Raw genomic sequence first — 26,073 nt, forward strand, 5'->3', positions numbered from 1 at the left:
AATCCTTGGTGCACCTTGTAAAGAGCTGTCTGATCATAGGGGGGCGCCGGCGGGCCCTGGGGGGGTGTTTATAATTTTATTACCTTTGTTTTATAACAAATATTCAATCAACTATCATAAACTATGCATCATTTGAAAGCTAAAACACTCAAGAATCACGTTCTGAACTTGTTTTTGCAATCAATACACCAGAGAGGAAAGGGTTCAATAAAATGCTGACAGACCGACCCTGTAAATATGAACAAAATGAACGGCAATACTTATCTTTCATCTCCTATGGTTCAGATCAGTTCGGACGAATCCAAGAAACACCAGCATACATTTCAATGTAAGGGTCTACTCTTCAAAATGCATCCCACTTTTTAATCCAAAACAACAAAAAAATAGGGAAAAAAACTAAATATCCTCCTCAGTTTTCATGAGCGCTTCCAGTTAGAGTAATCCATCATGTTCACTTTCAATGAAATATCGATTCTAATTTGTATTCCAATGTTCAAAAACCATCTCTCCCCGTAGTTTGGACTGTTTCTGATAAAATGAGCCATTCCCTGTTTCTCTCCTTCAATCAGAGGCTCTGTAATGACCAAAATATGAAGGGAGCGCAACAACAGGCTGCGGGACCTGTCACTCTCGCACCTCGGTTTTTGACTGGATAAAAGCCACCCAATGTCTTGTCAGCAAAATTTTGATGGATGGGAGTATTAACCAACTAAAACACGAATGAAGTGATTGACAGTTTGCTTAGTTTACCTCAGAAGATCTGTCTAATACATAGGTCTAATACAAGTGCGTCCACTCGTGCGCTCTTCGTCATTTTACGCACAGCGCATTATTATTATTATTATTATTATTATTATTATTATTATTTTTTTTTTTTTTATTTTATTTTTTTACGACTTACGGGGCACTTTTGGGGCTCTTAACATGCTCAAAAACTCTTGAAACTTTGCACACGGGTCAGAACCTGCGGTCATTGGGGCCGGGCTGAAGCTGGTAACACGAGATGTTTCTCCATGGACTCGATCCCGTATTAGATCGCTAAGTTGAAACACATCGTCTTGAGTTTTTATGTTTATGAAGTATTGGCAGTTTTTCTGTTCATATCATGTTTTTGATTATAAAATGACTAGCAAAGACACGAGGCTACACGAGTAGCTAGGTGATAGCTGTATATTATACATAAAGACATAATATTTATATCACACACACATTATATTTATGATGCATATAATATAACAAAAATGGAAGGAAAGGATTACAAGAAGTCAGGTGAAGATGGTTTTGATTATAAAATTACAGTGGAGAAGACTAGCAAGATATGAGATTACAGTCTCCAAATGGCCTTTTGGAAAGGACGCCTAGACTTTCCCTGAATAAAAGCTTACAGAAACTACATTTTTGGGAGTATCATCTTCAAATTTGAATCAGAACATGGTCAGACATTCAGTTTTATCTTTATGGTGTTTTCAGGCCTTTAACATAAAAGTCTGATACATTTTTCCCTAAATGAAGTTCATTCATAGAAATCGTGAGTCACTTTCATGTAAATTTGACCTTGTTTTACTCTGTTCCTATGCTACTTTTGAATTAATATGACTCTTGGGTAACAAAGTTTCAAGTGTCTAGTTTAAAAAAATATCAGAGTTATGAATGTGGAGCATATGGTTTAGGAGTTACAGACATTTGTATTTGGGTATGTCATTTTCCGAAAATTCTCAAAAATAGGGGTGCTGGTTAAGAGGTTAAAAGTAGAGGTGGGCAATGAGTACAAATGTATATTGCAATATAAATTTTTTTTTTGTCAATAACGATACACACAATTTAATGAAGTTATTCAAAAACTTGTCCAAATTGATGATAGACCTGTCACGTCAAATTACAATGATACATATCAATAAATAACCAATTATTGAAAATTTTATTCCATCGATTTTATCAAAGCAAAAAGTTAGGGCTTTTTCTGTTTTTTAGCCCTATTGGTATGTATTTGGTTTAGTTTTATATGGGAATGTGGGGTGATGTAATAATTTCCAGATCCTCTTTGCAATTTTAATCCTGTCCGAACTGGTCAGTCTATTTTTCCAGATTTTTTCCAGACAGCACATTCCCACACCGGTAAAGATTATGGAGTCATTTACCTTCTATAAAACAGCCAGTAAAAATACTCATACTAATCCTTTGCAAATTTACATGCTGGAAAAAAGCAAGTATTTCTACAGCATCCAGCCTTTGAGTCCTTTAAACATCTCAAAGTGTCTGAAGTGGATGCTGGCCAATGAGAGAACAAAATGTAGAGATCACAGCTAAACACAGCTTCAGATTACATGGACTGTGCATTTGGACAGATTTCTACAGACATCCGGTGTGAATCGACAGTAAACATTACAGATGTTCGCTGTAACAATTACTTCAGACATATGTCTGGAAACCAAATTCTGACTAACTAGTGATCGCTTTGATTCTGAAGCAAACCCCTACATTTATTTAGGATATAGCATACCATTGGATACGGAAAACCTTTTTTGGGAATCAGCCAATATACTACATATACATTTACGGTTGATAATAAGTGTAATTTAATAATTCCTGAGGTAATTTACACAGTGGGATCGCTTCTTTCTCGGTCTTTGAGTCAGAACAGAGAGTAGGAAAGCATCTGCTAGTGCAGGGATTTTCAATCTATTTAAAGAGACCCTATTACACTTTCCTTTAGTGTGTAATATAGCTGTTAGTGCATGTAAAAGGTCTGCAAAGTTACAAAGCACACACTGGCGCTTCAGGATCACAACCTGCGAGTATGCTTGATTATTTGTATATTTATCAGTTACCTAGAGTTCAAACGTGGAGTTCTGTGTTGTAGCTACAGTGTACACCGAGTGCACAGCTGTAGGCCTCTGCTAACCTGCTAGCTAATATCATTGTATTGAAATAGTTTTCCTAATTATCTGCAGGCCCACTTTTTACAATTGTGTATAATTATGCAGATTGTTTGTCGTTCTTACTATCATGAATGGTTATTGAGAAGGATTTATTTTTACAAACTGTCATTTTACGTCTGCAATCCATGGTAGTGCTCGGCTATCTTGCTTCCAAACTTTCATTATCGGACTCAAACTGACCGACGTCATTGTAAACATAGTTACAATAGTAAACAGTGTTTACAGCTGTTAAGGAAGCCTGTAACTTGGTTATGCTAAGGGCCGTTACATTTCCGACACACTCCATCAAGACCAATCACAACAGACAAGGCCAGCTGCCCAATCAGAGCAGACTGGGCTTTTAGCAGGGGGGCTTTAAATGGACAGGACCTAAATCAGAGCGTTTGAGCCAGTTGATATATTCGATTTATAGCCGGTGTTCTAAATCTAGACATGAGTGTTGCTAAAAACGCTAGCAGTTTGGTTTCCACTGGCGCGTAGTGAGCGAATGTGAGCAAACACTTTCAATTACTTCCTATGGAAGTCGAGCGTCAAGCTCGCGAGGTGGATTGTAAAACTGACAGCAGCGTGGGGCAAGCGGTTCCCTAGCGTTGGGAGTGGCTTTGTGAGGATTTCTTCCGTGTCAGTGGAAACGCAGCCTCAGACTGTATGAAGTTGCTATTTTCCCCGCTACGCAGCTCACCGCATTCCAGATTGATTCCATCTTGACTGCAAGACATCATGATGACGGTTACGCCCTCTCATCGTCTCTAGTGAGCAGCGCGACAAAACAACAGTGCCGGTTACATCATATCTAAACTTTCTGCGCTGTATTCTTGAATATTTTTCTCTAGCACTGAAACACGCTTCAATGCCCGGTCCCCACCCGGTTCCTCTTTTCGCCACATGTGAGTAAACATGAGGTGCGTGTTTCCAGAGCGCCTTTAGACCATAACATTTTTTCTTTATTAATCAGCATGTTCCAAGCCTTTAATAATAAACAAATAGATTTCTGTTCTAATTTTGTGACATTATTCAGATGTCATCATCTCTGACAAGGATGAAAGACAAAATAATTACTAGTTTTATTTATAATTACTAGCCTACCGGTAGTCTTTCTCACTTTAATGAAAATAGAAAAATATTCCATTCAGACTTTTACATTTTCAAAAGTTTCTCTCTGGAGATACCCCTGAACACCCATACAGTATCATTCCTCAGTCACAAGGGCTTCTATGCCCCCATACTTGGATATCTGTATGTAAAGAAATATGAAAATAATTTTAAATGTAAAAATAAATATATATACACCCTCATTATGATTCAAAATGAATAGATCATTTTATGACATTCATATCCAACTGCACTCAATTGATAAAGTATAAAATATTGTAATATTTTCAGAGAAGATCAGTCAGACACCACTGCATTTGCGGTGTCTGGGCCCCCAACGCAGTTTTGTAAAGACTATTTAGGATTTACTTTTCTTTTTTGGGAAATTCAAAAAAACTTTACAATGTGCAAATATGATTATATTGTGATAAATATCAATATCGAATGATATGAAAAAGAATCTCATGATACCATTTTTTGCCATATCGCCCAGCCCTACCCACAAAATAAAACCATGAACCTGAAAATAGGCATAATATGGACTCTTTAACACTAAATAATTAATGTACAAGTCATGATTTTGTTTCACATATTTTCAGATTTTTCTAAATATATGCCGCCACACGAGTGCTGGAAAATCCTTTGTGCATCCTAGATAATCTTGTGCAGCTAAGTTTTCTACAGAGGTAAAAGTCGTAAGGCCTAAATCGCAAAAGGTGTTCTTAGTTGATGGTTTTGATGTAATTTAATTTACCCACGTCTCTTCAGTGAGCATCAGAATATAATTTTAAAAATATGCATTTAACCTTGCATTATGCTGCAGTTAATAAACAAGTTACTGGCTAGATGGCGAGTTGATCTCCCAAACTCTGGTATAGTTTCTCCCGTAATATCCCACTTCTACAGAGGCAGAATATTTGTACTAATGAATAGAGGCAGAGATACATGGTGTTATAATAAATACCCAAGTACACAGGACTTTTAAAAGGAATAGTTCACCCAAAAATGAAAATATGCTGATAATTTACTCTCAGGATGTATCGGTGTTTCTTAATCGAAACAGAATTTAAGATTTTTAGGATTTCATTTCAGGCCTCCTCCTTTAAACAATGCAATTGAATGTACTCCATTTTTTGACGGTCCAAAATGCATATTTAGGGTGCATCAGCAAATAAAGTTCTTCTGAACGCAAACGATTATTTTTAGAAACAAAACCATACTTTTTAACTACAAATGTTACCTTCCATACATCTCATTTCATTAATCTTCAAATTATTTATCTTTTGATTTCACTTTTACCTTGGTTACTCTAAAACAAAAGCATGTTTCACAAAGCAGTAATGCTTAACCAGTTTAGACACCTGCATTTAGAAAACGTTGTGCTGAACATACCAAATTTGCTACGTCTATTTGAACTAACTCTCTCACATGTGGAATCAATTTCACTCATGTAAAACAGCAGCAAGCCTCATTAAAAGTAGCTCATGTGAGCGAGACATTGGGAGAGTTATAGGGCCAGAAGAGTTAATGTCTGACTCCAAAAAGCCATGTAAACCAGCCAAGTAGCGCATAACTGTTTGTATCTCCCTTCCCCAGGCGAATGGGAAAGAGCCATCAAAGCCAAACATTATCCAACATTCAGGGTGTAGACACCAGCTGATTGCAACACAATCATAAAAGAATCCCACCCCTCTTTTCTGCCTTCAGCCCCCTTTTCCAGTCACCTGAAGACAGAGGAAATTATGTCAGCAGCCAGGCATTTTGTGAGAAAGTGAGTTCAGCTAGTCTGTAGGGCTGAAACGATTAGTCGACATTAACGACAAGTCAACAATAACAAAATTGACGACAAAAATGTGCATTGTCGAATAGTCGTTTGATCTCATTTAAAGTAACATGAGATCACATTAAACTCTAATGATGACTTGCGAAAGCAGCACTGCAGTTCACATCTAACAGAGAGGAGAGGAAGAATTACACAGCTCAGATGCACTCAAAACTTTCCAAACAGCTTCAGGTGATGTACATCACAAAAATTCAGAAGCACTCTCATTGATAAATAAGCAGAGCTGGAGCTCTTAAAAGGAAACAAAGGAGTTACATCTTTAATGCAGTTATATTTAATGTGTTATAGCTTTATTCAAATAAAAAATAAGGAAGCTGGTCATGTAAATAACTACAAACTCTGAAACTGGCATTTTCCTGTGCAGCCAGCGCCTCTTCTATAAGTTGCGCAAAGTGTCCCTATCTAAGGGGGAGAGATTGAAACCGTATCCGGCTGATGCACACAGTCACAGGGACGCACATCCCTCAAGTGCACTTGCTGCAGCTAGATTATAACATGATGACTCACGACGTAATGAATCATAATACATGTAACTGTGCATTTCTTATCGTGAAGAAAATTGGCAATATGCAGCTTTATTAATAAGAGATTTTGTTTAGTGAGTTAAAGATGGACTGAAGTGAACAGAAAGGTGAGAGGAAATCTTCATTCCATTATACACTGCAACAAAATACGTTTTTGTTTTGGCTTGTTTTCCAATATAAATATCTAAAACTCATTTAAAACAATGTTTTCATTTTCACAGCTATACTGCAGAAGAAATAGTTTTTTATCTGATAATGAATATAAAAAATATGAATATCAAAATAAGTTGCAGCCCAACTACTCTGTATTTGTGTGTGTTCACAATGAGTCCAAATAGGCTTTTCTTCATCAGCACAGCAGGAGCGTGCTCAATTTCTCTCCGGAGTGCTTGCCACCATACCTGCTGCTTCAGAACACACACATGCCTCTCCGAAGTTGGCAAACATCCGGTGTGTACAGCTCAGGAAAAGCAGGCATGTGTACAGAATGCAGTGGGATTTCTGTAATGAGCTTATTAAAGCAATTTCCGCAAGCATTCTTAAGTGAGAACATACTTTGTCACTGTAACAACGTACATTTGGTCTACTCCTACACTCTGGTCTACTCTTTTGTCATCAGTTATTCAACCTCATGTTGTTCCAAACCTATATGACTTTCTTCCTTGGAACACAAAATTAGAAGTTGTAGGCAGAATGACAGCCTCCATCACTTTTAACTTTCATTGTATGGGAAAAAAAGATGCCATTCCTTTAATGCTTGTTTCCGGATAACTCATGTATTCCCCTTATTTGTAGACCATGTTCACACTATTTATAGAATATACAAACTTTTGATCAGATTTCAATTCCAACAGGACAGCCAAAAACACTGCACTGGCTTCCAAACTGCTGTCAGCTGAACAGCTAAAATAAAAGGCTTATTCAAGTGTGGTATAATCAATTTCCATTCCAATCCAACCAGGGAAGAACAAGGCATAAGGACAGGTGGAGTTAAAGACAGTACTGCAGTGTTCAATGTTGTTTATGCAATATTTACCAAGCAAAATGACCCCTGGCTAGCAGGCGGTGCTTATCCAAAGAGATATAAAACAAAAATAGCTAGCACCCTGTGTGTTTACATACAGGGCAGAAAGAGCAATGGTGTTAAACATCAACAGGCAATCAGACAGTGTCAGGGACTAATTAAAAAAATGTAGTGACGCTACAATGTAACCTCTTTTTTTTTGTAGTTTGACAGTAGCAGTGCAAGCTTTTACAGTAACAAGCTTCTTTTTCCAATGAATAGTAATGTAGCGTGACAAAACGCTACATTGCTGTTTTTAATATCATACTTTATTGCACACAGGCAAACAGGGACAATAATAAAATCTGCTTTCCTGAAATGTTCTCTCACTCATATCAGCATTGTAGAAGTCTGATTTATTTTAGTGAATCAGTTTATGCAGAAAGTCATGTAAATTAACCGGTCCAAAAAGAAGATTCACAAAGTCCCTACACAACATTTTACTTCTGTTTTATAGCTAAATATTTCATCCAAAAAAAAAAAAAAAAAAATGGTAAATAGGGCTGGGTATTTATAAAGATTTTAAGATTTGATTTAAGGACAAAGCTCTTGATTCAAATTAATTTGGGTAAACTTAAGTTATAATGTCACTTTTGTTGTCCATACCTGGATCGGTATCGGTTTCAATACTTACGTTTTCAGACTGGACCGACAAGCCCGATACAAATCCAATACTATGTGTTAGTCATGTTTGTTACTGTCAAGCTCCAAAAATGACATAAAAGATCCATTAAAACACAATTATAGTTCATATGACTCATGTATTTTATTCAAAGCCACTTGAAGACGTGCGACAGCTCTGTGAATCACAAAAGATTGTGTTTAATAAGTAAATATATAGTATGCACAGTGCCAGCACATTAGTGAATGGCGCTGCTCTGTTTACACACACACACACACACACACACAGCTATTTTTAGCCTTCACGCGGTGCGCAATATTTGAGTGCTACTAAAGAACAGCATCACAGATGTAGCTGCTCAATAGTTCTGTTCAATTATAAAATGCATTTAGAACGTTATTTATGAATAAGCAGCTAATTAAACTACTGTGAACTCAACTACACACCACTTACAGGACTTCCTGGAGAGTTCAGAATGTCAAAATAAAAGCCAGAAGGTTTTAAAGTAAAAGATCATTGAATATATTACTGTTATTTAAAAATCTAAAAGTCAATGATGATAATAATAATTGTTTAAAATTAGGGCTGGGATAAACGATTATTTTTTAAACGATTAATCTAGCGATTAATTTTTCCAGTCCGACTCGATTTCGATTATCTCCCCATTAATTGACTAATAGCAATTTATACATGTTGATTTACATATCTCAATGGAAAAAAAATGAATTCCTTAACATTGCAATATATGTTTATTGCTCTTAAAATTCCAAAATAAAAGACTATACAAGTGCAAAGTAATGCATTCTCAGTCAGAGTTAGCATTCAATAAAACCTTGAAGCCTTGAAAACACATAGGCCTAGCTTACTGAAAAAAGTGCATCTTGTAATTCTGCTTTCAGATTAAAATAACAACTTGATGTCTAGCATTCAATATAAAAATAAAAAGGTCACCCAAAATACTTGTGTAAACCAATGTAAACTTGAAGGCTTTAAGCTAATACAGAAAGTGCTTTTCCAACAAAAAATAAATAATAAAAATAAACATTCAGAATTCAACATTTATGTTGAACATACTGAAAAAAAGCATCTTCATTCACATGCAAATAACAACTTACACTCTGACACTTTCCTTTCACTGTGCGTGCGCGCGGCGCCTCTTCAGGTGCTGGTGCATTGCCGTGGTGCTAGAATGGAAGGCCATCTCCATTTTGCAAAGATGACATATCACGGAATTGTTTCCTTTAATGTAAAATAATTCCCATACTTTAGAGGAACGAGTGCCTTGCACTTCTGATAGTCTGAGGAGCCACTCGTGTTGCTACTACTCTCGGGCGCCGCCATCTTTGTTTTGGGTCTGACGAATCGACGTGCATATTTTGCGTCGACGTATTTTTTGCGTCGACATCATCGATGACCATAACCAAAACTAAAGTAAATTTGAAAGTAAATGATCGACCGTGGGATTTTAAGAATCGATATTGGAATAGTTCAAATAAACAATGCGATTAATTGTAAAATCTATAATAGGTTTTGAAGGAGCAATGTGTAATATATTTACTGTACTAAAGCATAACATTATCATAATATGTTATCAGAGATTTAGGAAACATGCTAAGTTGAAATATTGTCTTCTCAGAAAACAATGCTACAGCCAATAGTGTTGGGGAAGCTCCTTTGAAACTGTAGTTTGGCAAGCTACTCATCATTTTAAGTAGTTAATCTACAGTCAAGCAACTTTTTTGAAAAAGTAGTTAGCTACACTAAGTTACTATCAAAAAGTAGCTAGCTACATTGAAGCTACTTAATGAGGCAATATTTTATGTTCAATCCAATAATATTAATAAAAACATTTACACTAAAGACATTTATTAATGTATTAAATCCATTTAATGTGTTTAATTAAATATATTAAATGTATTTAATATATTTAATGAATAGTGACATTAATACGGTTAATAATGGCCATAAAATAAGATACAACAGTATAAGATACAAACAAAAATGATCAAACCCCACTAACAAAATCTTTTTTACTATACTTAACACTTTTCAGTCCTGCTGTGGCCAGGTGTAGCCTACTTTCCTAAAGATAAAATTATGACAAACTCTCCTTGAGCTGGCATTTTTTGTTCTTGTCACGTAATATTTAGTGTGGATAATATGTGAATAAAGACTCAAGAGCTTATTTCTCCCCTCACCTGGGTTCATCCCATTGTATTTTTGGACTTTTTTTGCCATTGGCATGCAAGTACCAGCTATACAGGTCACATACAGATGTTGCTTTACAAATATTTGTTCGCTTTGTTCAGGTCCAAAAAAAAGTGGACAGATGGTCATCCTAGATTGTTGCATAATACACGCCATCAATGATTTCTTTTACAAATCATTTTATTTATTTTACATGAAAATAATAGCTAATTGCTGGGAATAGCAGTTAGCTATTGGAATAGCTACTGAAAAATGCAGTTAAGATAGTAGCGTCACTACATGTAGTTAGCTACTCCCCAACACTGACAGCCAGTATATTCTACTTTGAAATGCCAGAATTTCTGTTTGTGTTTTGGCCTGTGAGATCCCGCCCACTGCTCATTTCCCAAAAGTATTTAGACACCACAGGTTGCCAGATTTGAAACAAGTTAGCGGGCAAACACAGCATGCTAAAGCAATGGAATCCAGCAATATATCTAGCTAACATTGACAGAGTTATAAAAAAAAAATCGACATGAGCTGGTTTAGAATTAACAAAAAATAAATAATTGCAAAAATATAAATAAACTGATCAAATTACAGTATAAGGCTCGTTGCTTGCCATCGTCAGTTTGCTCGTTCCGTTTCATGGTCAACCTGGCAACCCGTGTGAGCTTTGAGTCACAAGAGCATGTGACCTTGTGTGAAAACTCTCACCAATATTTTGAATTTGGACTGCAGTACCCATTCTAAATGCTTGATGTCAATGTTACATATTACGCCTTTTAATAACTTTAATGTAGTTAGCTACTTTTTCTTACAATCTTCAATTGCAGCAATAATAATAATAAAGAATATAGGCTACTAACATAATATCTTGGTACATAGCAGGATTAACAAACCTGAGCCGGTGAATGATAGTGTATAGACTGCTGTAGGTGGAGTGGCTAATCTGGAAGGAGCTTCATTCTCACAGTTCTTGAATGAAGGACGGAGATTAAGACGTCAGCAGCGATCGCATCTGATCCAGATGCTTACCAGTTCAGCTGGCTTCACCGGGTCATTCAGCACTTAGATTTAAGCTCCAACTGATGAGCTAAACACAGCCTTTCTATATATGGCTGCTGTACACAATATCTGTCGGGGAAGGGGAAGCTGAAAATATGCATCGTATGTGTGTGAGAGCAGGCATCATCAAGCAAGACTTCACTGGCAAGTGTAATTCAAACAAACTGAGATAAAGACAACATGTCTGGAGTGTCTAAACACCATTTACTTAATGAGCTGTCAGGCCCCAAAGTCAAAAGAACAGTTACTTTGATAACAGCACTTCACTTTTAGTCACATTCCCCTGCTCTCCAGATACAGTGTCAATCAAAAGTGAAAGTGTTGGGATCGGATTTATATAAAGCTTTCAGGAAATTACCCTAAAAAGGTTTTTGTTTCCATGAGGAGAGGAGTAATGAATGAGCAGGCCAAGTTTTTGTTATTAATATTGAAAATAATGAGCATGTGACCTTGTATGAAAACTCTGTATATCAGTAAAATCAGCACTGTTTATTCCCCCCCTACAAATGCCAAATTTTTGGTTGTCCTTTCTAAAAAATGCAGATTCTGTGTTTACAGTACACATCCTAAAGCAATTACAGATTAAAATTCACAGAAATGGCTTTGCAAATACACCATGTATACAGGTGAAACTCGAAAAATTAGAATATCGTGCAAAAGTTCATTAATTTCAGTAATTCAACTTAAAAGGTGAAACTAATATATTATATAGACTCATTACAAGCAAAGTAAGATATTTCAAGCCTTTATTTGATATAATTTTGATGATTATGGCTTACAGCTTATGAAAACCCCAAATTCAGAATCTCAGAAAATTAGAATATTGTGAAAAGGTTCAGTATTGTAGGCTCAAAGTGTCACACTCTAATCAGCTAAACACCTGCAAAGGGTTCCTGAGCCTTTAAATGGTCTCTCAGTCTGGTTCAGTTGAATTCACAATCATGGAGAAGACTGCTGACCTGACAGTTGTGCAGAAAACCATCATTGACACCCTCCACAAGGAGGGAAAGCCTCAAATGGTAATTGCAAAAGAAGTTGGATGTTCTCAAAGTGCTGTATCAAAGCACATTAATAGAGGAAGTGTGGAAGAAAAAGGTGCACAAGCAGCAGGGATGACCGTAGCCTGGAGAGGATTGTCAGGAATTGTCGTAAAACACAGCTTGTTAGTATCTTTGCCTCCCTATACCTAGGGGTGATGATTCCGGTTCCTTGGTCGCAACCAAGGGCTGAACAATTTGGACAAAAAATATAAGAATTATCATAGAGGGGGGCCTGGGAAGCTCAGCAAGAATTAACACTAACACACCTGGAGTTGTGAGTTTGAATCCAGGGTGTGATGAGTGACTCCAACCAGGTCTCCTAAACAACCAAATAGGCCTGGTTGCTAGGGAGGGTAGAGTCACATGGGGTAACCTCCTCGTAGTTGCTATAATGTGGTTCTCGCTCTCGGTGGGGCGCCTGGTGAGTTGTGCGTGGATGTAACACAGAATAGTGTGAGCCTCCACACGCGCTATGTCTACACGGTAACGCATTCAACAAGCCACGTGATAAGATTGAGGTGAATCACTACACCACCACGAGCGCTTTGGGAATTCCAATATGGGGAGACAAGGGAAGAAAAATAAATCATCATAGAAATATTATTTTTTATAATAATAATGATCATTATTACTATCATAATTGATTCTTATTAATATTTAATAGAAATAAATTGATTTAATTATTTCTTAACTTAAAACGGAGTTTCGGTAAACCCTTGAGCCTTTATTTCGGAGGAAGCTTTTATTTTGAAAACTGAAGGGACGGAGGTTTGTTGTTTGAAGTTGAGTTGATAACAGCCATTTAATGCAGTGAAATGCTCTCTCTGCCTTGCTGTCAACAAAAACCTGCTCTCGTGGGATTATAATGTGTATAGTAAATTATAGCGGTCCAAAATAGAGGTATGTGAAATTATACAAATGTGCAATTAATGTAAATCTGGGGCATTTTAAATAATATGCTCAGATCATGATAGCACACCTAACTGTCCTTGGAGCACATCTGTCAGTCAGAGCACCAGAGAGATAGAGTTTGTGTGTATGGAGCACAGAGTGGGCACATGTGTAATACATTGATCCCGTTTACATGTATATAAGAAAGCACTACACACTAAAGACAAAAGAGCCGTGCACACTGAGACTTAATTTTTTTAATTTAAATTACAGCCCTCACGGTTTGTTCATATCGCACTGGGTCATAACACAAATGAGATTTTTTTTGGGGGGTTAATTGTTCAGCCCTAGCGCAACCAGCGTAGTCCAATTCTTGTATGAATGACTCTTATGAGCTGGTTCCTTTGAATCTACAGCACAACCAAATATCTTAATAAAATTTAGGATTCGCTGATGGAGACATTTAGGAATCAGAATCATTGAGAAAAATTGGAACTGGAATCATCACCCCTAGGTATAGGGATGCAAAGATATTAACAAACCTTCCAAGTTCAAGGCATGTCTGGCCCTACACACACAAACCCTTATTAGCTCCGTTTAGTACACCTCCTGATTGCACTGCACTTCCAGCCCAAACATAAAGCCCCTATTGTTCTCCAACTGCACAGAGAGAAACAAGTCTGAGACTTTGATTGAGGTCAAGAACAAACCATGGGAAATTCATAAACAAGGTACCGTAAACACACATAGGTCTCAACCTAACACCAGTTTTCCACCAAATATCTACATCATAATCTCAAACAGAACCTAATCTGCTTCATTTGTGTTCATCCAACTGCCAAAACCAGTCCAATAACCCATGGTAGGCTGAGGCTTTCCAGATATTCAGATTCTGAGAAAAGCATTGTGCGTAAAAAAAAAAGAGACCGATTTATATTAAATGACATGGGTACGAGTATCAAGAGTCATTTTTGGCTTGCTTCAAGTTAATTTACTGTTTCACAACAAGCCACAAATAAATAAAAAAAACCTGAATTGATCAGGTACAAGGTCTATTTTGCTAAAATAATCAATACATAACAGGCCATTTCAAAATCACCTTTTATAAAAATATAGGCTAGCAAATTCACTGAAAGTCTGGGGTACGGTAATCTGTTTTTTCTCTGGAGTTTAATAAGATCTGTCTCTCCATGTTGGTTTCAGATCAAAATCATACTACACTGATAGTAGCCATTGAGAAAAAGATGCTTTCATGCATGATTTAGATCAAATGTTGATCCTTTATTTCATTTCTGTGTAAGAGTGGTAAAAAAAAAAAATAGATATAGGCCTAATTCGAACTGTTAAATATCTAGTGGGTGAGCTGGTATGTCACAAAACCCACAACTAATTAATTCCTTTATCTAACACCTCTGATAGTGACCAACTAATACATCAACGTGGGTGATGAATCACCATTTACACCAGCCATAGGTCAACATCTCTCTGAACCAACAAGACCACATTTTCCATCACTCAAAGATTAAAAACATTTCGGGTTCAATACAAGTTCAGCTCAAAAGGACAGCATTTATGTCAATGTTGATTACCACAGAAAATAATTTCACCTAGGTTACAGTGACCTAGATTACCCCTGGTATTATGATCTGACTCGGGTGAACCGATCACATGTGGTCAGGTGAGACACTTCTTAGTCAATTAAATGCACCTCCTGAGACCACTTGTGATCAGATTTGGAGGGTCCCTGATTTAATGAGGATATACATCAAAAACAATGTAATTGTGTTACTGCATGATAATAAAGCCAGAAAAGCTGGACAAGAAAAGGGAAACTTTTCTCCCAGATGCAGTTGAATTTTAATCGAAGCACAAACACAACACTTCGAGCAGATATATCTGTTATTTTAGTGGAGTGCCTGTATTATTTGGGCTTCAGATGTGTGTGCATATCATCCGAGTTACTGCATGTTGATATCAAGACACATTGAAGAAGATCTGTAAAGTTCTTGTGATTGCGTACGTATCTGCTTTTTTATTTTTCCGGATATTTTCTTTTAAAGCCGCTCATAACCTGCAAAGTTTAAACTTTTTTTTAGCACAGCAATTGATTGACAGTTAAGGGATGGTGCTTCACTGCTGTCCATGACAGACACAGGACGAATCAGCATTTACACAATAAATGTGATGGTCACATATGTTTTCACTACCTACAAATCTTGTTTTAATGACAAAATTTTCATGGACACCAGAAAGTGGCTTATTGCAAAAATCAGCGTTTTGGTTTACATTCACTGTATAAAGCGGCATACGCTTTTACTCTTGTATACATGCGTCTCAATCAGTGAAATTTCTCCACAGCAATATAATTTCCCCGCAGCAATTGTGTAAATAAACATGGTATCCGAGAAAAATTCTAAATTTTATTCACGTTGCTTTGCTTTATTTACAGATATTCCATAGTTGTTGCTGTTTGTTTTCTTAAATTTCTCTCGACCTGCAGAGGAATTGCACTGCAATAGTGGGGTTTACCTTTTACTTAATTCAAGGATTCCCCCAGCACATATACAGGTCCTTCTCAAAAAATTAGCATATTGTGATAAAGGTCATTATTTTCCATAATGTAATGATAAAAATTAAACTTTCATATATTTTAGATTCATTGCACACCAACTGAAATATTTCAGGTCTTTTATTGTTTTAATACTGATGATTTTGGCATACAGCTCATGAAAACCCAAAATTCCTATCTCAAAAAATTAGCATATCATGAAAAGGGTCTCTAAACGAGCTATTAACCTAATCATCTGAATCAACTAATTAACTCTAAACACCTGCAAAAGATTCCTGAGGCTTTTAAAAACTCCCAGCCTGTTTCATTACTCAAAACCGCAATCATGGGTAAGACTGCCGACCTGAATGCTGTCCAGAAGGCCATCATTGACACCCTCAAGCAAGAGGGTAAGACACAGAAAGAAATTTCTGAACAAATAGGCTGTTCCCAGAGTGCTGTATCAAGGCACCTCAGTGGGAAGTCAGTGGGAAGGAAAAAGTGTGGCAAAAACGCTGCACAACGAGAAGAGGTGACCGGACCCTGAGGAAGATTGTGGAGAAGGACCGATTCCAGACCTTGGGGGACCTGCGGAAGCAGTGGACTGAGTCTGGAGTAGAAACATCCAGAGCCACTGTGCACAGGCAACAGAAACAGCGGCAGAAGCGCCTGACCTGGGCTACAGAGAAGCAGCACTGGACTGTTGCTCAGTGGTCCAAAGTACTTTTTCGGATGAAAGCAAATTTTGCATGTCATTCGAAATCAAGGTGCCAGAGTCTGGAGGAAGACTGGGGAGAAGGAAATGCCAAAAAGCCTGAAGTCCAGTGTCAAGTACCCACAGTCAGTGATGGTCTGGGGTGCCATGTCAGCTGCTGGTGTTGGTCCACTGTGTTTTATCAAGGGCAGGGTCAATGCAGTTAGCTATCAGGAGATTTTGGAGCACTTCATGCTTCCATCTGCTGAAAAGCTTTATGGAGATGAAGATTTCATTTTTCAGCACGACCTGGCACCTGCTCACAGTGCCAAAACCACTGGTAAATGGTTTACTGACCATGGTATTCCTGTGCTCAATTGGCCTGCCAACTCTCCTGACCTGAACCCCATAGAGAATCTGTGGGATATTGTGAAGAGAAAGTTGAGAGACGCAAGACCCAACACTCTGGATGAGCTTAAGGCCGCTATCGAAGCATCCTGGGCCTCCATAACACCTCAGCAATGCCACAGGCTGATTGCCTCCATGCCACGCCGCATTGAAGCAGTCATTTCTGCAAAAGGATTCCCGACCAAGTATTGAGTGCATAACTGAACATAATTATTTGAAGGTTGACTTTTTTGTATTAAAAACACTTCTTTTATTGGTCGGATGAAATATGCTAATTTTTTGAGATAGGAATTTTGGGTTTTCATGAGCTGTATGCCAAAATCATCAGTATTAAAACAATAAAAGACCTGAAATATTTCAGTTGGTGTGCAATGAATCTAAAATATATGAAAGTTTAATTTTTATCATTACATTATGGAAAATAATGAACTTTATCACAATATGCTAATTTTCTGAGAAGGACCTGTATGTGAACGTGAGGAACATCAATACTTTACATTGGTGTAAGGGTATAGTTTGTAGTGTTTGTGCTTTTCCCAGTGTACTCCAAGAATTTTTTTATTTTTTCTGCTGTGTTGACTTGTTGTTGGGCTCCATCAAATTACATTTGTTATTCAGTCTGTCCCAAACACATGCACACACTTCAAAAACCTGTAATAACACTGTTTGTGGCCATGTGATAACACAGCCACATGAGCTGGATGTGTTAAACCGCTTTCTTCTGACATTTAAGAGAAAAGGAGGAAACCCAATTTTTGTTTTCATGACGTTTCAGAAGGCCTCATTCTACAAACTCCTTGGAATAAAACGTTTTCTTAAGTGCATGTAAACGTGGTCACTGGTCCAATCACAAAAATATTGCACTCCATTTACACCAGTATTTAATGCTGACCACTTGTGATTGTATCACCCGAAATGTATTTCAATACCACATGAATAAGGAGTCAGTGAGGCACTTACAATGGAAGTGAATGGGGCCAATTTTTGAAGAGTTTAAAAAGGCAGAAATGTATAGCTTATAACTTTATAAAAGCACTTACATAAATTCTTCAGTTAAAACTTTTATTATTTCAGCTGTAAAGTAGTTTAAATCATCGTTTTAGGTTTTGCGTTACTTCATAATGGCAACAAAGTTGTAAAATTGGCTATAACTTTACACAGAAAATGTTAGTAAGTGATTTCATCACACTGAAATCATGTTCACACGCATATTGTTTACGTCTTACGGCTATATTGTTTGAAATAGTGATTATTATAACGTTTATAGATTGGCCCCATTCACTTCAATTGTAAGTGCCTCACTGTAACACAGGTTTTTGCTTTTTTTTTAAGGTGGGACGAGCCGAAATTCATTTTTGAGGTCAACATTATGCCACAAATGCTGACGATTGACCCGTAATATTCATTTAAGTAGACTAATCCGGATGTGGAAACTCTTCAGTTATGGTCCCAAAAACTAGCAGCCTCATGTTTACAATATACTAAACTATTAAATCCCCACATCACCCTTTTTAACAGTTAAAGACTGGATGATATGAGACTGACCTTTACGAACATACCTCAAATGCTCATTTTCTTCTAAACAGACTGTGATCTTGTTCAGGCAAGTTAGGCGTTACAGGAAATAAATCAACGCACAATATTTAATAGCAAGACGTTTGCCAAAACTTCTAAAGCAATAGCTGACTAATATGATGCCTCAGACATCCCATGCATTATGTTTGATTTAATAGATGATCTATAACTATCTACTCCTATCGGACGTGCTAACTGTTGCAAAATAAGCCACCAATCCATTAACAATGGCTTGAAAAACGCCTTATCTGTGTAAAATGCCGTATAAAAGTGAAATGACATTTAGGCTTAATGACACTACAAGCTAGGTAAATGTTTCGTTTAACACACTTCCTGGTAATAGAGGTGTGAATTTAAACTGAACAAACAGAAACAAATGGACAATGCGATAGCTGGCTACATGCCTAAGGTAGGGCCATCTAATGTCGGACCCACCACAAGGCCCTTTACACGCCAGATAGCGACCATACAACACGGGGTATACTGTTATTTGTTGAAATAGGGTGTATTTGTGGTTCGTCTTTGTCCAGTTAAAGTATAAAGGTTCGCTCGGAGTCTGGCTCGAGCTCAGCGAGAACACACGGCCGTTAGCCAAACTGGCCTTTTATAACCAGAAATAAAACGACGACTCACCATTCAAGTCATCCACGTAAAAGCATTTCATTCCAGGAAACAAATCAAGGCGAAAAGTTCCAAGTGTAGTGTGAGAAGAAGCCTCTTTGTGGAGTTGTTTTGTAGTTCTTCAGAGTCCGTCGATCTCTCGCTCTGACTCAGTGGCGCCCGTCCGTCTCGCTCTCTTCTCACATATCAGTTCAAACTAAAATCTCGCGAGACGGGCGACGTGCAGTAATTAATCTCAGAATGGACGTAATCTGATTTTATATAATTTTTAAAGTAGGTTCACTGTAGTCTTTTTTCTGTATCACTGTAGTTCTGAATGTACTTTATATGTGGTCTCTGTTGTTCTTTTTTGGAGTTCAATAAAAAACAAACAAAAAAAGTAGGTTCACCATGTTATTGCTATAAGAATATCACAAAAACGAGGCAATGTGTTACTTGCTGAGTTACCCAGGTCTCCCAGAGTTTTCTTGTAAAGTGTATTATATTATGATATTTCATCAAAGGATGGCCCCATATCCACAGAGATCTGGGCTAATCCACAAATGTCCACTGACCCAGAACCGCCTATGCTTACAGATATATAAAATTAACTAGTTAATTGTCAAATATTTAAACATTGTAGTTGTTGTGCAGCCTTTAATATATGCTTAATATTGAAATAAAAAATAAACAGTACTGAAATCATGGCCGGGTCTAAGGGGGCTACATTTTCCTTCTGCCCCCCAAAAACTTCTGACTTCCTCCACCCTGGTCGGATGGTGAAACAACCAGAATTCTTTATAGTCCCATGGAGTATCTTGCAAATACCATGGTACATGAATATGGTCATTTTTGTATACATACAAAACTAGGAACTAGGGTATGTTGTATATACCAGCTTTAATACATGTATTACAGCTGGTATATACAACATACCCTAGTTCCACCACAGTACTTTTTTAAAGGATACAGTATCTAAATTGCAAAATGATTGCGTTATATGTGCAATAATATTAAATGCCAGAAAAACCTGGTTATTTTGATCATTGTTGTTTAATCACACAAAGTGAAATGATCAACAAAACTTTTATCCTCCTGCTGCATGATGGTGTCCAAACCAGTGGTCTAATTACAGAGAGCTTAAACACAAAATATTCATTTATCAGTGCAAACCAAAACATCCCCACAAGACAAGACAGGAAATGTTGGAGTGAATGTGTTCTACTCGCCATGAGACCATCAGATAACATTACATCTTGTACACTGTAAAAAAGCAACTATTCAGCATTTTAGTTATCATAATTTAAAATGTAGAGTTAGAACAACTGCCCTTCATTGATCTTGTTGTGATAACTCAGTTTTCAAAGTTTTTGTTTGCTGAATTTTTGATATGTTATTGAACTTAGAAACACTATTCAGCAGAAATAAAAAAGACATAAGTCAAGAGAACTATGCAGGTCATGCTCCCTTACTCAGTTTCCCGGCATGAACTGATGCATGAATAAATTATGCAAATTGAAGTGTTACTGTTATACTTTTCCTTTTTTTATTTTTCATCTTTTGCTGATTTTATTAATGCTGTTTTAAGGTAGCACAAACACTTTTTTAAATTGAAACAAGATTTCTTATACAATGTATGTATATTATAATCATACTGACTTTTTGTAAGATATTTTTTATTGTTACTGATGACAAGGCAAGGTTTTGTGAATACATTAAGAGTTAGTGATACTTTGCTCTCCCTTTAGAAAACATAATGTCAATGTTAAATGTTTCTGTTATCATGTGTAATGCAGTAGTGTTAGTGCACATGACAAAGGCATTTTTCCAGACTGGCAGTCTCAGAACAAAGCATGTATGGAATCTGCCAAGGCCTCCAGCTATGTGTTACATCACATAAAGGAATGATGTGCCGTGTGTTGAGACAGCAATGTGATGTTTCTCCACGTACACACCCAGTTACTCACACAAACAAAAGCACCTTTCAAATCAATCAGAGTGCCATTTACATTTCCATACAGTGCCATATAGGCCATATGCATATGTATGTTGTCTGGGGCAGAGCTTTCTAATGTAAAACAGACTACGGAAACAGCTTTACCTGGGTTTACTCAATATACATCCCCCATAGCTGCTAAAGGTATATGAAGAAACACTAGTGACTGAATAAAATGTGCCAAGTGCACAAAAAACTGTTTTTAAGGTTAACATTTTGATTTCTATGGCAGGTGGTAAATGTTGGCTGTTAAGACTTGGTTGGAAAGTGAAAAATGACTTCATAAGGAATTCAAAATGATTCATTATACGTTCATAATTTGTGTTTCGGCATTGGCACAAAAACAAGTGAAGAGTAAATACTCTTCTTTTACTCCTGTAATACTGTAAAAAGTGGCTATTACAGTAAATTAATATTCTCAAATGGACTTGAGGTTCAGGTTGTCAAATCTCTTCATATTGATATCTGCTCTGTTAATAATGCACACTGTAAAGAAAATACAATTTACAAAAAAATTTCAAATGATTTTACTATCTATAAAAAGGGTCAAATATGAAAATTCAGAGCAAACAAACATTGAGGAAGAAGAAGATGAAGAAGAAGAGATGCAAACTGAGAAGAGGTAGAGAGGGTAAAGTAAGAGGAAATTGGAGGAAGAATAGATGAGAAAAGTGGAAAGAGGTGAGCATGGTAACAGTTGAGGAAAGACCAAATGGAGATGATGTAATGATGGTGAGCAGAGAGAAAGAGGACAGCAGGGTGGAAGAGTAAAGAAGAGAAGAGGCTCAAATGATCTGATAGTTCCTCTAATTGATCATAAAATGAATCACGGTCTCTCTGAGACACACAAAGAGTTGTGAGCAGATTTACAGTGACAACCAATGCACACAATTACCATCTGTGCTCACAAGACTTTGTGTTAAAGCAATGAAAACTGATCCACATCGTCCACATAGACTGATTTTGTGTTGATTGTATGAAGAATTTTGGAAATGCTTTCGACGTATTGAGAAATGTGAGAAAACTATTGTTATAAACGGTCAAATCTTAAATCAGGCAATGTTTTCCTCCGGCTGTGGGGAAGGACAAACAGCTTTCAACAAAAGAGATATTGTCAGATTAGTCAATCTGGGACACAATGAGATTGAATATAAACCTGAATCAATGATAAATGATTTACATGAAACTCCTCTTTCTTCAGTCTGATCAGGAACCAAAGGATTGTAGTCTGAATGGCTACTTTGTTTTGTACCTTTATTGGAATTTTTTTAACTGCATCCATTGAAATTAGCATCAAAATGAACAAAATGACATATTGATCTCATAATCTGATGATTTGCCTTAAGAGTCAAAATGAACCTAAGACCTAATTAATATATATATTTTTTTACTTAATTAATAAACATTAGACAGACAGACACAAAGATATATATATATATCTATACAGACAGACAGACAGACAGACAGATAGATAGATAGACAGACAGACTGACTGACCGACCGACCGACCGACCGACCGACCGACCGACCGACCGACAGACAGATAGATAAATAGATAGATAGATAGATAGATATCCAGACTGATAGATAGACAGACAGACAGATAAATAGATAGATAGACAGACAGACAGACAGACAGACAGTGAAGAGAGACAGGGAGAGAGATAGATAGACAGACAGACCGACAGACAGACAGACAGACAGACAGATAGATAGATAGATAGATAGATAGATAGATAGATAGATAGATAGATAGATAGATAGCCAGACAGACTGACAGACAGATAAATCCATATGATTTTCTTTTTTCCGTTGAACAAGAAAGGAAACGCATGGTGACTAGGGGCCGTCAAGCTCCAAAAACAACAAAAAACACCATGAAAGTAGTCCATACAACTCATGCACTATCATTGCATGCCTTCTGAAGCCACACGATAACTTTGTATAATAATCTTCTCCTCTACAGTAGCCCTCAAATCTCATTGACACTCATGCATATTCAAACATCATTGGTTCTTGTCTCGTAAAAATTTGTGGAACGCTATATTTTAATATACGCATATTTAAATCACACAAGTGGAATTTGAGAGTTGTGGTAGAGGGGAAGAATTACTGTAATTCAAAGACTTTTTCATTTGGTATACTATACACTAAGAAAAATTTGCTTAATTGTCATTTAAATAATGTCACAATCTTTAAGAATCGTATTGTCCTTTTATGCTTAAATATAATTGATTTTCTTATTTATTTTTTCTTTTAGGGTGAGTATGATGAATATAACATGTTCTTGACCAGTATTGTGAGACTCAGCTGGTAATGTTTGCAGCTAATGCACACTGTTTAACGATCTACATGACTTGGCTCAGACAGGCCGTAATGGGCATGCTCAGTCATGTGCAGCGGGTAAAACATATGACCAGCTAGCTGTATTGCCCTGTGCATAGCAACAGGAGTCATTTGAGATTACTAGGAAAAAGCATGCTATGCCACTTCATGTGTGCTTTGTTCCCTTGGTTCATGCCCTCCTCTTACAAAGTGTACTGCAGTTTTATGTCTTTATGGACACCTGAGAATGAGGCCCGACAGATTGCATTTGACTTAAGCGGGAAAGACAGGAGGTCAGACGCCTTTCATCAACTATGGCCACTTTTGGCCCGGTTGACTTTTCTTTTTAAATACACTTTTCAACATTCTTAGTTTATTTAATTTGCTTGGTAATAATGTCCAACACTGGATATGCATGCATCACATGCAGAATTCTGTCATTTTTTCCACCCTGGCCTATCATAAACAAATATAATTTCTAACATATATTAATTCCACTAATACTGTTTAACAAGTAAACTAAAATGGCAAAATAATTAGTTGTGGTGGAAATGACGTTGGATATTGTGTAATAATTGATATAACACACACACACACACACATATATATATATATAGTGAGATAATCAGATTTAGTACATTTAGTAATTCATTCAAATAAATACATTTATTAACTAAAGTTTTGATGAAGGATTTTCATGTTTTAAGATTGAAAGTCTGGGTCTGACTCTGGGACAAGGGTAAAATAATAAAGTCAATCATAATAGCCTTTTAAAAGTACCTGGAGGTTTTCTAGTTTATGCTGTTCTGCATGATGGCAACTGCAGTTTGAAATGAAATACATGCAACAGACATACACATTTAGTAATTTAGCAAGACTGCAGTAATCCAGATGCTCAGCGAGTATTGATGCAGACTACCATCCCTGGCGTCGTGAGTTTGAATCCAGGGTGTGCTGAGTGAATCCAGCCAGGTCTCCTAAGCAACCAAATTGGTCCGGTTGCTAGGGAGGGTAGAGTCACATGGGGTAACCTCCTCGTGGTCACGATTAGTGGTTCTCGCTCTAAATGGGGCACGTCGTAAGATGTGCGTGGATCGCGGAGAGTAGCATGAGCCTCCACATGCTGCGAATCTCCACAGTGTCATGCACAGTGAGCCATGTGATAAAATGCACAGATTGATGGTCTCAGAAGTGGAGGTAACTGAGACTTGTCCTACGCCGTCTGAATTGAGGTGAGTAACTGCGCCACCACAAGGACCTACTAAGTAGTGGGAATTGGGCATTCCATACTGGGAGAAAAGGGGATCAAATTAAAAAATATTAAAATAAATTCAATTCAATTAAATAAATAAAAGAAATACTGCATTAATCCAAAATGACTTACAGTTCATTCAAGGGCCTACATGTAGTGTGCTTCCTGTTAATGAAAACATGACCTTGACATTGTTAGCGCCATGTTCTACCAGCTGAGCTACAGGAAAATGTCTGATGCTAGGGGGTATTTCACGGAACGCCTGTTTAGACAACATGTTTTGCTCACATGGTTGGGAGGGAGAAGCAGCAGCAGGTAATTGTAATAACTTGCCCTGAGAGAGTTGTGAAGAGTGCAAGGACTAAATTGTTAGCAGCCAGTTATGTCCAAGTAGGAAAATTCATGCACTGTTGATCTAAAAAGAAACCAGCAACTATGTAGTTTGTTGAGGAGAGGTGTGCTATTTTAATAACCATTGTAGATTTCGTTTTTAATAATATCATAAATTATTGTTTAATTTAATTTAATTTAGCATTGATGGTGTCTTTAACTACTATGTACTAACATTAAAATACATACAAGATAATGTACATATTGTGTTACTACAAAATTGTTGTTCTGCAAATGTCTCTCAAGATTCACATTTGCTCTACTGAGTTTGAGGTACAGGTTTAGGGGTTAGGGCTGGGTTAAGTGAAGGCATAGCTGTTGATATAAAATAGATTTTATTCCTTTAATCAACAAGGGAATCATGTTTTTAAAAGAACTGATCATTATTTGACATGTTTTAGAGACTTACCTCTGGATTTGAACTCGGTCTCCCATGTTAGGCGTATGCTCTTTCTCTCTTACACTATCTACCCCTTGGAGTTTTTTAGAGGTTCAGGACCTTCACACTATTTTAGATGATTATATGAAAACATAAAATGTTAGTTAAAATGTAATTCATGTAATTTTGTTTCTTGATTTTCTGCTCTTTTCTCCCTAATTTGGAATGCCTAATTCCCAATGCGCTCTAAGTCCTTGTGGTGGTGTAGTGACTCACCTCAATCCGGGTGGCGGAGGACGAATCTCAGTTACCTCCATATCTGAGACAGTCAATCCACGCATCTTATCACGTGGCTTGTTACTGCGGAGACATAGCGCTTGTGGAGGCCCACTCTATTCTCTGCAGCATCCACGCACAACTCACCAAGCGCCCCAGCTAGAACCACACATTATAGCGACCACGAGATACAACACACAATTGGCTAAACTTTTAATTTCATTCTCAAAATCACACATTCACTGTCTACCAAAACACTGCAAACATGTCTCAAAATCAAATAATTATTCCAAAACACTAACACATGTTCTTATCCAACAGGAACATTTAATCAATCATAGCACAATGTCATAAAAACACT

The 26,073-nt window shown here is 37.0% G+C and overlaps 1 protein-coding gene across 1 annotated transcript in view; it reads right to left on the minus strand.

Moving 5' to 3' along the window:
* The window catches only part of LOC127619628 (E3 ubiquitin-protein ligase RNF19A-like), a 51,754-nt gene extending 32,463 nt beyond the window's left edge, over window positions 1-19,291 (minus strand). Inside the window, exon 1 of the mRNA XM_052092554.1 lies at window positions 19,128-19,291. Within this exon, the coding sequence (XP_051948514.1) occupies window positions 19,128-19,158 (31 nt within the window). The 5' untranslated portion in view covers window positions 19,159-19,291. The remainder of the gene's footprint in view (window positions 1-19,127) is intronic.
* Window positions 19,292-26,073: the final 6,782 nt, after the last annotated feature.

This window comes from Xyrauchen texanus, chromosome 26 (genome assembly GCF_025860055.1).
Source record: "Xyrauchen texanus isolate HMW12.3.18 chromosome 26, RBS_HiC_50CHRs, whole genome shotgun sequence".
Lineage (NCBI taxonomy): Eukaryota > Metazoa > Chordata > Actinopteri > Cypriniformes > Catostomidae > Xyrauchen > Xyrauchen texanus.